At 38.7% G+C, this 12,027-nt stretch overlaps 1 protein-coding gene across 1 annotated transcript in view; it reads right to left on the bottom strand.

Annotated features, from left to right (window-relative positions):
• The window catches only part of GOLGA4 (golgin A4), a 104,343-nt gene that overhangs the window by 14,799 nt on the left and 77,517 nt on the right, over positions 1-12,027 (bottom strand). The window contains exons 14-18 of the mRNA XM_078059182.1: positions 11,059-11,187; positions 8,293-8,448; positions 2,356-6,599; positions 1,254-1,375; positions 507-661 (exon numbers count right to left, since the gene is read on the bottom strand). Coding sequence (XP_077915308.1) covers positions 507-661; positions 1,254-1,375; positions 2,356-6,599; positions 8,293-8,448; positions 11,059-11,187 — 4,806 coding nt within the window. The remainder of the gene's footprint in view (positions 1-506; positions 662-1,253; positions 1,376-2,355; positions 6,600-8,292; positions 8,449-11,058; positions 11,188-12,027) is intronic.

Raw genomic sequence — 12,027 nt, forward strand, 5'->3', positions numbered from 1 at the left:
TATAAAAGATTTGGCTGATGCATTCCATTTTTTTCCCATCTTTTTTCTCTCTTGAGAGCAACAAAAACTGTGAAAATTGGGTTGTGATGGAGTAAAGTTAACTGGCCCTCCTGGAAAGACCCCAGCTAGGTGGCCAACTCATACACACACACTAACTGCCCCATTACTTAGACTTTACCCAAGCACAAGTTCTCAATTCTTAGTCTGGTTCTCTTATAATTTAGTCTGACTGAGAGAAAGACAAGAAGAGAATCCATTCTTCCCCTTAGTAACTCACTGTTGCTTCGATACCTGCCAAGTGGACTGAACGGCTGGGTTAGCAGAATCTGCTCAGGAAACTATGATCCTGGCAAAAATCAATCAGACTCCTTATAAATATGCATAGAGTGCAAATATTAAATTTGGATAATACTGAGCCAAAACAAAAACCCTCTACATCAGAAAAGCAGGAAATCTGACAGCCTAATCTTTAGCACCACCATGAAATCCAGCACAGCTAAATTTCAAAAAAGAGAAAGAAAATAATGTACATCAAGGATTTCTTCATATCTTTTGGCTGTTCTTTGTAAATCATCTTCCTTCTCCGCAATTTTCTTATATAACTGATTTGTCTCTTCCTGATGGCTTTCCAAAAGTTCAGCTTCCACGTCCTGGGCTTTATCTAATCCATAAAAAATGGACACATACAAGAACACACATTAGGCAAGAATTAGTATCTACATCCCAATTTCAGTTCCAAATTAAATTTGATAAAAACCAATTGATCAGGGGCGCCTGGGTGGCTCAGTCGTTAAGCGTCTGCCTTTGGCTTAGGTCATGATCTCAGGGTCCTGGGATCGAGCCCCATAACAGGCTCCCTGCTCGACGGGAAGCTGCTTCTCCCTCTCCCACTCCCCCTGCTTGTGTTCCCTCTCTTGCTGTCTCTCTCTCTGTCAAATAAATAAATAAAATCTTTAAAAAAAAAATCAATTGATCATATGTACCCTCTCACAGGGCAGGAATGTCTTTATAAGGCAATTAATTAGCTAATGTTTCAGGTTCTTTCACCAGCCCCTCCTCTCCTAAAGGCAAGCTGCTGCCAAGCAAGCACAGGTTCCCATTAGAGAACTTTCGTGGACAGGAATCATTTTTTTTCTCTCCAGTTTAATTACTTAAAAGCACTTATTAGCACAGTGTGAAAACAGTAAGTGTAAATTATAAATAGTCTCTGCTGATTCTGACTTGTTCTTTACTGAATTTAAAATTTGACTCACCAATGGTTTCTTTTATGGTCATTTCCAGCTCCTGGTCCTTTTGTGCCAGCTGTGTATGGAACTCCCTCATCAGCTGTTTTAATGTGGAATTGTGCTTCAACTCAAGATCTTCCTGCTCCTGTCTGTGTAACAAAAATATAAAGAGCTAACTGTTGTCAAACACAAACCACGCCATATAATAGAGTTACCTAGTCTTCATAACAGTGCTCGTAAGATCTCATTGGTATAAAAACAGGTTTAAGGGTGCATACGTGTGTATGTGTGCGTCCAGGCACAGAAAACTCCTGGGAGGATACAGAAACTATGATTATCTCTACACAACAGTCCTGGGGATTTGAGAATTCTTTTCCCCTTAAAATTTTCATCATACACATCTATCTTATATCATAATAATGCTAATACTAAAAATAGTAAAATGAAAAGAAAGTAATTACTGGGATATGTACATAATAAGCATAATCATATATGTAAGAAATGTTTTTTTCCCCTCTAAACAGACATGAAAGAACAATGCCTTTTGCCTTAAATTGTTTTATATTTCTTCTCGGCATTTAACAACTTGATTTATGTTTCATAGTTTGGGTAGGTGAAAGTTAGGTGTATTAGGCACAATAAAAGGCATTTAATTAAAAAGGACTGTCTTAAAAATATTCATGCTGGGGCGCCTGGGTGGCTCAGTCGGTTAAATGTCTTTTTGTTTTGTTTTAAAGATTTTATTTATTTATTTATTTATTTATTTATTTATTTGAGAGAGAGCAAGAGAGCACGCACATGCAGGGTGAGGGACAGGTAGACTGTGCACTGAGCACAGAGCCCAATGCAGAGCTCGATCCCACCCCCCTGAGATCATGACCTGAGCCAAAATCAAGAGTCGAAGGCTTAACCGACTGAGCCACCCAGGCACCCCAAGTGTCTGACTCTTGATTTCGGCTCAGGTTACGATCTCAGGGTCGTAAGATCGAACCCCGAGTTGGACTCCATGCTGGGCATGGAGCCTGCTTAAAATTCTCTCTTTCCATCTCTTCTTCCCCACCCCGTCCCCCGCTCTCACTCTCTCTCTAAGGTAAATAAATAAAATAAATATTTGTGCTGAAAAACTTACTTGATTTTCTCTTCCATTTCTTGTTCATATTCTTTCTTCATGATATCCAATTCTTGCTGATGCTCCTTCCGCAACATTCGAAGATCTTTCTGCAACTTAACAATCTCCTTGCCCAGCTTCTGCTTCTCCTGCTCTGCCCCTGCTAATTTAAATTCCAGGTCATTGTGCTCGGCCTCCATGTTACCAGGCAATCTGGGTTGGACTACATGTGATTTGGACTTTTCTTCAGCACTTTCTTCCAAAGCTTCTGTGGGTTTATTTTTTCCCTCCATCTGTTGTTGTAAAGCCTGTAATTTTTCAAATTTTGAGGTCAACTCTTCCATTTCAACTCTATGCCCTTCCCTCTCTCTTACTAAGCAGGAATCCAGCTCTTTTATCTTTTCTTCCAAGATGTGACAGGCTAGTTCCTTCTCCTGGAGTGTTTTCTGGACATCATCAACCACATTTTCCAAGTTTTGCTTTGCCCCTATGTTATTTTTACCTCCCTCTTCTTCCACATGCTGGGATGCTATCAAGGAATAGTTCTTGCTTTTTTCTTCAAGTTCTTTCTGAAGATGATTTATCATAATTTGATCTTCATGCTGCTTTGCTTCAGCGTGTTCTATCTTTATTAAGAGCTCCTGGTATCTGCCCTGCATTTCAGAATGAGAGGATACCATCTCTTCTTTTTCCTGCTCTAGCCTCTGCAACAGCTTTTCTTTTTCCATTAGACTTCTCTGTAAAGCACTGACTTTGTCTTCGTATGCCTTCTGCACACAGCCTTGGAGGCCCGCTTCCTCTTGCTCAGCACAGGCTGCCATGCGTTCTGCCAATCTGGATACAGCTGACGCCTCTGACTGTGGTGGACCCTCCACTGATTGAAGTTTTTCTTCCAAGACCTGAATTTCTCTCTCTTTCTCCTGCAATTTTGTGTTTAGCTCACCCAAATGGCCCTCTGTGTCTTTTTTATATTGCTGTTCTTTCTCTTCCATTTGAGATAACAACTGCTTCTTGATGGCAGCAATTTTTTGTTCGGCTTTTTTCTTCAGTTCTGCTAATTTTGCAGCACTTTCTAACTCAAGCCTATCTTCCAATGCCTTCAACTCCTCTTCTTTGCCCTTCATACCTGAATTCGCATGTTCCAGTTCTTTCTTCTTGGTTTCAAGTTCAGATTTCATGGAAGACACTTGCTTTTCAAGTCTTGAGACTTTTTCTTTAGCTTCTTTAACTCTGTTGTCCTTCTCTTCTCCTAACTCTTGAATGTGCTGAAGTTTCTGCAGCATTTCTTTCTGTTCAGTGTCCTTTTGTTGATTGTATTTGTTAAGAGCTTCATTTAAGGACTCAATTTCAGTTATTTTCTGAGTAAGATGCTCCTGTAATTCCACAATTCTTGCCGTCTGAGTTTTTAACTCAGTCTCTAAATTACACTCCTTTTTCTCCAGCTTGCTCTTCTTATCTTCCACTTCACCCTTTAAACATACCAATCTCTCATTTTGCTGATCAAGGTCCTCCTTCAGTGCATGTATCTGCTCATCCTTTTCACTGGCTTCCTTTGTTTTTAACTCAAGCTGCATCTGCAATTCTTTATTAGTACTTTGATACTGTATGAATTTTGACTGTGCTTTCTTCTTCCATTCTGAGAACTTGTTGGACAAGTGATCTACCTGTTCAAGAGCAGAGACCTTCTCTTTACTCAGAGTTTCAACTTTCAAAGATAAATCTTGCACCTGACCCAGCAATTCACGTTGTTGTTCCTCATATCGCTTACTTAGTGATGAAATGGCTGCTTCTTTCTCAGTTAGGCTGATGCTGTTCTGAAGCTGGGTGTTCAAATCAGTTAGCTGTTTACTAAGACTGCTGATCTCAGATTTCTTTTCTTTAAGCTCTTCTTTCATCAGTGTGACAGCGTTGATGTTCTCTGATAACTCTTTCTTCAACTGCGTGATACAAGACTCCTTTTCAGAGGCAGCCTGTTGCTGGTTGCCTCCTTCCCTCTGTAAGGCTTCTTTCTCCATTACAAGACCTTCAATATCAGCCTTCATGCTCTTAATCTGATTTTCTTTTTCTTCTAATTGACGGGTAGCCTGTTGAAAAGAACTATTTAGTGTATTCTGCTCTTCTGTTAGCTGTCTAAGCTGTGCTTCTAATTCAGAAACTTTGCAAGTTTTAATCACTAGTGCCTCCTTAACTTTTGTTGTGTGGTTCTGGCAGTGGGAAATTCTAGCAAGAATGGCATTAATTTTACTACTACTAATGTTGATGAGCTCATTTGTTTTAGCTTGTAATAGGGCTTCAGTTTTCTTAGAGTAAATTTCCAGCTGAACTGCTAGTTCCTCGGACAGTTTTTTGAATTCCAAGCTTTTGTCTTCTAGGCTTTTCTCATTTCTTTCATGTGAAGATTGCAAACTCTGGAATTGTGCATCCGTGGTTTTCAGCTTGTCAGTCAACTCGGAAACCTTCAGCTTGTCTTTTTCTGCCAGCATCTCCAGTTCAACCATACGCTCTTGCAGAGAAGTATTTTCCCTCAGACAATGATTCAAGTCACCCTCCAGCTTTTCAAGTTGTGCTTTTAGTTTAGTTTCATTTTGTGAGAGAGAATTCGTCTGAGCAGACTGCTGGTGTAACTGTTCCTGTAATTCCCTTACTGCTGTGTTCTGCTTAATGCCTTCTTCTTTCAGCCACGCTAGTTCCCTGTTCATCTCTTCTTTTTCACACGCACTTTGGAGGATCTTTTGCTTCAGTTCTGCTACCTCTTGCTCTTTTTCCTGTAACTGGATTTCATGTTGTTCCTGGAGTTCTTCAGCTTGCTGATTAAGTTTCTTTTCCCAGACCGATACGACATCACTGAGTTCTCGTCTGTGTACCTCAGTGAGACTTTCTATCTGCTCCTTTTGGTTTGTTTCCAGTCTTGACACTGCATCACTGATTCCAGCGGAGTTAGCTTGTGCCATTTCCAAAATTTTGGCATTGAACTGTTTTTCTTTCTGACTAAGCTCTAGAACCGTATTTTCAAGCTCTTTTTTAAGTTTGGCTTCCTGATCCAGTAATTTTTTCTTTAATGTTTCTTGCATCTCCTTTGCTTTCTGCTTAATTTTTTCCATCTTTTTTTCTTGATTTTTGAATTTGGTTTCATATTCCTCATGTAAAACACTAAAACTGTCCTCCTTGGCTGATAATTTCTGTTTGAGTGTTTCAATTTCTTTGCTCTGTCCTTCTCTCATTTGTAAAATTACATTTTCTTTTTCTATCAAGCTCTGTTTTGTCTGTGCCTGTTCTGTGTTAGTATCTCTAAGTTGGGACTCATAGCATTGGGTTAAAGCCTGTAGTTTTTCCTCCATTTCACTTTTCTGGTTTTCTAGTTGCTGCAATAAGTCCCGCACCTGGATTTTGTGAGTGTCTAACTCAGTACAAACATCCTTCTTTTGCGTTTCAACTTCAGCTACCTGTTCTGTAAGAAGAATTCTTTCCGTTTCCAAGTCCAACAACTTCTGCTGCAATTGAGCCAAGTGCTCCTCAGATGCTTTGGCCTGCTCGTGTGTAGTACTCTGCTGTGACTGAAAAAGAGCCAGCTTAGCAGATGCCTGCTGGAGTTCCTCTTCAGACCTTTTAATATCTGCCTCTAAGTTTTCCACATGAGCCTGCTGCTCTTTCAAATGCTTGTCCTTTTCCTTCAGAAGAAGCCCAAATTGATTAATTTCATCTTTTAATGCCTTCTCAGTTCTCTGGATAGACATCTCTTGTTCTTTAATGATATTCTCGACTTGTTGCTGGTGATGGCTTTTCTGTTCATCTAGCTTGGCCTCTAGCTCCTGCTTTACTTTATCTGCTTGATCCTTTAGTACAGAAAGTTCCTCTTCTAGCTTGTTCCGGGCTTTTAATACGTCTGACAGTTCAGAAGACAATGATTCCAGTTCTGTTTGCTTCACGTCAAGTTTTTCGAAAGTCTTTTCATTCATCTCTTCTATGTGGGCCTGGAAGAGACTCTCTTTGTCTTTCAACAATGTTTCTTTTTCTTGTTCATGCTTTTCTCTAAGTTTTTCCATTTCAGTCTGATGCTGTTGCTTTAACACTTGGAGTTTTTCAGTCCAAAGGGTATCCTGCTGATGCTGCAAGCTTTCCAATTCTGTCTTGTGTTTTTCAACCATGATTGTAATTTCTTTATTGTGCTTATTTTTTTCAGCTTCCAAATGAATAGCTAAATCTTCTGATTGATTTTTGCTTTCTTGCAAGCTTTTTTCCAAAGAACTTTCCAATTCAAGAATTCTCTGTTAATAAAAACAGATGTATTTTTATTAAAGTACAGACTTGCTTATTAGCAAAAATACATGACATAATGTCTACACCTGTTTAAAAATTAAAACTTAGAAAAATAACTCTATATATCATGCCAAACACTAGAAAGCATAGAGAATCTGTGCTCAATTCCTAAAGGAATCGTGTAACAAAGAAAAAGATTCTATTCTAACACAACTTAAAACTTCAGATTCTTTCTACCTACTTGGGTAACTATTTCAATCATGCATATTTTCAAGAATATTCTGAATGCATAGTCAAAAAGAAATAAATCATAAAGTAGATAATAGTAACTATTGGTAGGAAGACGGTTATTTTTTTCTGTGTGTTTTTTAAGGCCTATTAATAGTATTCTATTACCTTCATAATTTGATTTTGGAAGATAAATAGTGTATCTGGTTTTTCCACTGCAAAAATGATTATTTAGAAGATTTTTTGCAAAAAGCTACTTATACAAATTTTACCAAAGATTACTGTTAGCTCATGAAAATGTCAATCTTGGACTCTAAAGGAAAAAGAGCTAAGTAAGGCAGAGCCATGCAACATCAGAATGGAAAAAGTCCTAAGGAATTACCAAATCCAATTTCTCCGTATGACAGGTGAAGAAATTAAGGTATGATTAATTTACAAAGCTGGCAAGTGGAAAAATCTAAGTCTCCTGAGTATCCTATCTACTCCCCTCCACCATGCCACCTTACATAAATGTTGGACATGGAAAAGTAAAGTACAGTTTAGAACTATGGGAAAGAAGTGTGATTCTTTCACTGTCTAAACCAAAGCAAAAGTATAAATAATATCAGTTTATTCAAAACAGGTCATACATTTCATATATTGCTAAGGGAAGGGCCAGAGGGCCTTAAAAATGTGCACACTGAGACATATAATACAAATTTGTTCACATATATATAAATTTGTCCACCATTGTTTTAATATGGGAAAACTTTTGTTAAAAGCAGGGCATTGGGGTGCCTACACTGTGACAGAGAACAAGAGGCGCCTGGGTGGCTCAGCATCTGCCTTCGGCTCAGGTCATGATCCCAGGGTCCTGGGATCGAGCCCCGCATCGGGCTCCCTGCTCAGTCAGGAGCCTGCTTCTCCTTCTCCCACTCCCCCTGCTTATTTTCCCTCTCTCGCTGTCTCTCTCTCTGTCAAATAAATAAATAAAATCTTTAAAAAAAGAAAGAAAGAAAGAAAAGAAAGAAGAAAGAAAGGGAGGGAGGGAGGGAGGGAGGGAGGGAGGGAGGGAGGGAGGAAGGAAGGAAGGAAGGAAGGAAGGAAGGAAGGAAGGAAGGAAGAAAGAAACAGGACGAATTATGTCCAGGACATGGCATGAGATGAAGCCAGGGCAAGTGCTGCCTACAAAGCAAGGCCACTTCCTAAAGATCAAGGGCAAGTAAGCAATGGAGTGGAGATGCTGCAGAGCCTGAGGGCAGAGAGTCAGAGTGGATGGCTGACAGAAACACAGCCAGCTAAAGGCAGAGTCAGCAGCACCATGCAGCAAACACTAAAACCACTCACAGGAAAAGCTATTATCTGAAAATGCAGTGCAGGTATGTGAATCTAACCCAGTAAAACAAAAGCTTCTCAACAACTTTATACTGACTGGAGAGATAACAATAGTTTCTATATACAAATAATTCCAACCTGAATATTATTTAAACTTACAGTTCTGTAAGTTTCTGCTTCTTGCTGAAGGTCCCGAAGTTTATTTTCACTTTCCATGAGGATTGCTTTCTTCTGCAACTCTAACTCTTCCAGGGCCAAAGATTCTTGCTGTTCTTTTTCTTGGGTAATCTTCAAATATTCTGATTGACTTTTTTCCTGTGCCAAAAACAATACCACCTTAGACCCACATAAATCTTCAGCATTCCCAAAGCACTTCCACAGGAATCATGTCTTTCATTTGATCTGCACACCAGCCCTATGAGGTAGGCAGTATCATCACCTCTCTCTTCCCATGCCCTAGCCTGCAGAAACAAAGCACTGTGGCTATTCCAGTGTGGTCCAGCCAATATTTGCCACAATTACTACTGAAAAGAAAAATTTTGTTCCAGTAACCGCACTACATCTGCTATTTTTCCACTATTTAAAATATTTGGAAAACGTGGCTTAATGTGAAGGGTCCCCAAATTGTCACTACTTCTTCTCTGCACTCCAGAGTTTGATTATTTCAACTCTAGGCCAAGAAACTAGATTGTAAGTTTATATAATTTGTGAGAAATACCTCATTAGGGAACCCCACATAGAAAACCAAATCAAAATCAGAAAATTACACGTGAATATATGGATTAGATCAAGGAAATATCTATAAAAGCCTACATAACTCTTCTCAGATGACCTGGGCTCTTTTATCACCCTCTCAAACCCGAAAAGCTTCTTCTTTGATTGCCCTTATTATATATCAACATCTATATTAAAACCGTTTACTGCTTTGAAAAGAGAAGCTCTAGAGAGCACTTTTAACATTTAGTGGCTTTGGACTCCAATTAAGAATACTTATCCATACCTATTGCATAGAGTTCATGTTGCTAGTAGCAATATTTTCAGTTCACTACACTCTGGTGAAGCACATTGCTTTAAGGAAAGGTGTTGTGCCATATTATAAGCAGACTGATAGGAGAATATTAGTTTCTAATCAATTTTAAAACATCATTTTAAATATACTACATTGTCTAATGTAAACTACATTTTATTTATTTTTAATTTTTTAAAAATATTTTATTTATTTGACAGAAAGAGACACAGCAAGAGAGGGAACACAAGCAGGGGGAGTGGGAGAGGGAGAAGCAGGCCTCCCGCTGAGCAGGGAGCCCGATGTGGGGCTCGAACCCAGGACCCAGGGATCAAGACCTGAGCTGAAGGCAGACACTTAACGACTGAGTCACCCAGGCACCCCTGTAAACTACATTTTAAATACATCTCTCTGTGCCCATAAAAATAAAAGAGGACATTTTAATAGTTTGTTGAACTTTGACTATCAACACAAAGCTAACTTCTTTGAGGAACTAGGTAGAAAGGGGAGCAGAAAGCAGCAAGTGCACGTGTGTGCATGCTTCATGTCTATCTGTAGCCTGCTCTCTCAGAATATATGAGTAGATCAGTTCTAGAACGCAGTTTTAACAAGGCCAATGTTCAAGTCTCAGTATCCCCAAAGGCCAATTACTCCAGCATGAAAACACACAGATCTTTATGACAGGAATTTTTTAGAACAATTCCTGGCTTCATTTATGTCCTGCTTTGTTCTTTAATTTTTATGCCCCTATGCTGTCCTGTTATAGTTTTAAGCATTCTCGTAAACTATTTTAAATCCTTTCTGGACTGGAGTGCCTGGATGGTTCAGTCAGTAGAGCATGTGACTCTTATCTTGGGGTCCCATGAGTTCGAGCCCCACGCTGAGGATAAAGTGTACTTAAAAAAATAATAATAATAAATAAATAAATAGGGGTGCCTGGGTGGCTCAGTCAGTTGAGGACCGACTCAATTTCGGCTCAAGTCATGATCTCAGGGTCATGAGACTGAGCCCTGCATCAGGCTCTGCACTCAGGAGGGAGTCTGCTTAAGATTCTCTCCCTCTCCCTCTGCCCCTGCCCCAGCTCGTGCTCACTCTCTCTAAAATAAATAAGGTCTTTAAAAAATAAAAAAGATTAAAATTATAAATACTATTTCTCATCCTTTTGCACTAAAAGTTTTTTAAAATTATACATACTATCTTATGGATAATAATTTCATATAAAAACAATCAAACTACATTTTTCACATTAATACTTTTTTTTGGCATTAATACTTCTTATGGTAACCTATATAAAAAGGCTTTTCACAATTTGAAAAAAAATTTTTTTTTTGTTTTAAACTTTCAAATTACACTATTCCCCAAAATCTTACCTTTGCTTTTCTGGATATTATTTTGGTTAGTCCAGTCAGTCATTTTTTAAATTTTACTTTATTTTTTAAAATATAAGTATTGAAAATTACTACTGAAATTATTCTACTAAAATGAAAACTACTTGGTCATTTTCATTTTTTCTTCTTTAAAATGCATTTCAGACAAAACTTTCTGAGCCTTGAACTCTGTTATATTCAGTCTGGTGAGTTTCTAGACATTTTTCCTGAGTTATGCAGTCACTGGTTCATGGCTTCAATTAGCCTATCTTCCCCTTTACTTCTCCATAATCACAGCCTACTGCCAGGGTGAGAGGGATGACATAAAAACAAATAAACTGGTTAATGAGAGCTTGTTAGTTAATATAATTTTCACACAATACCAAGTTAACAAGGTCTGACAACCCTCTTCCCTGCCTATATCCTATCCTCTCTGCACACTCAAAGGTCAAGCCTGCCAGTAGTCTGACCTCAAGCTAAAAGGTAGGAGTGAGATGACAACTTAATAAAGCTGCAAACTTTACCTATAACAAAAACAAAATAGGTACTTACAAGAGCTATTTTCATTTGCTCCTGAAATTGCCTTTCTTGGGTCTGAAACTTCTTGGTCAGTTCCTGCTCTTTGCTGGCCAGCTCCTCTTCATGAAGCTTCTGTAGTTTAGCAATTTGTTCTGAGGATTTCTGAAAGTCAGCCAAATAGTTAAAGTGAAACACCGAGAATAAAATATGTAACTCTACAATTAAATAATACTTTATTACAATTTAATCATCAAGCCAGTAGTGTAAGAGAAAAATCAAAACATATTTCCCACATAAATCAAAAGTCACCAAAGTCTCAATAATTAAAAGAAAAGCCCATCAAGTATTGTTCATTTATTCTTTTTATGTTTTTATTTTTTTTTAGAGAGAGTGCAAGGTGGGAGAGGGGCAGAGGGCGAGGGGGAGAATCTTAAGCAGCCTCGTGCCTGACATGGGGCTCGATCTCATGACCCTGAGATCATGACCTGAGCGAAAATCAAAAGTTGGACACTTAACCGAGTCACCCAGGTACCCCAAGTGTTTCTCATTTAAGACAAGGATGGCTGTTGCTTCAGTAATAAGTCCTACTGGGTTGGAGCATTTCCACATCTTGCAGGGATGTTCCCCACCAATCATGATGGGGAAGTATAGGAGGAGGAATAAGGATGCTCTCAAAGAGGGCACTCCACTATGGTCAAGCTGCCCTGGCTGCACCAATCTAATGACGCCTAGCTTTCCATGCATATACTATTTATTAAAAAGTATTGGCCTTGTTCTTTCTTGGACAGGAAGACTTAATCTTATAAAAATGTCAAACCTCCCCAGATAAATCTAAAAATTTAATATAATTGAATAAAATTACTAACAGAATGGTGAGGGAGGGGCTCACTGGATAAAATAAACATGCAAGAAGAGCCAGCACTCTTCTGAAAAATAAGAGTAATAAGGGGAGGCTACCAAATAATATAGTAAAACTGAGTAACTGTAACAGTATAATACTGG

The sequence above is a fragment of the Halichoerus grypus genome, chromosome 1 (genome assembly GCF_964656455.1).
Source record: "Halichoerus grypus chromosome 1, mHalGry1.hap1.1, whole genome shotgun sequence".
Classification (NCBI taxonomy): Eukaryota; Metazoa; Chordata; class Mammalia; order Carnivora; family Phocidae; genus Halichoerus; species Halichoerus grypus.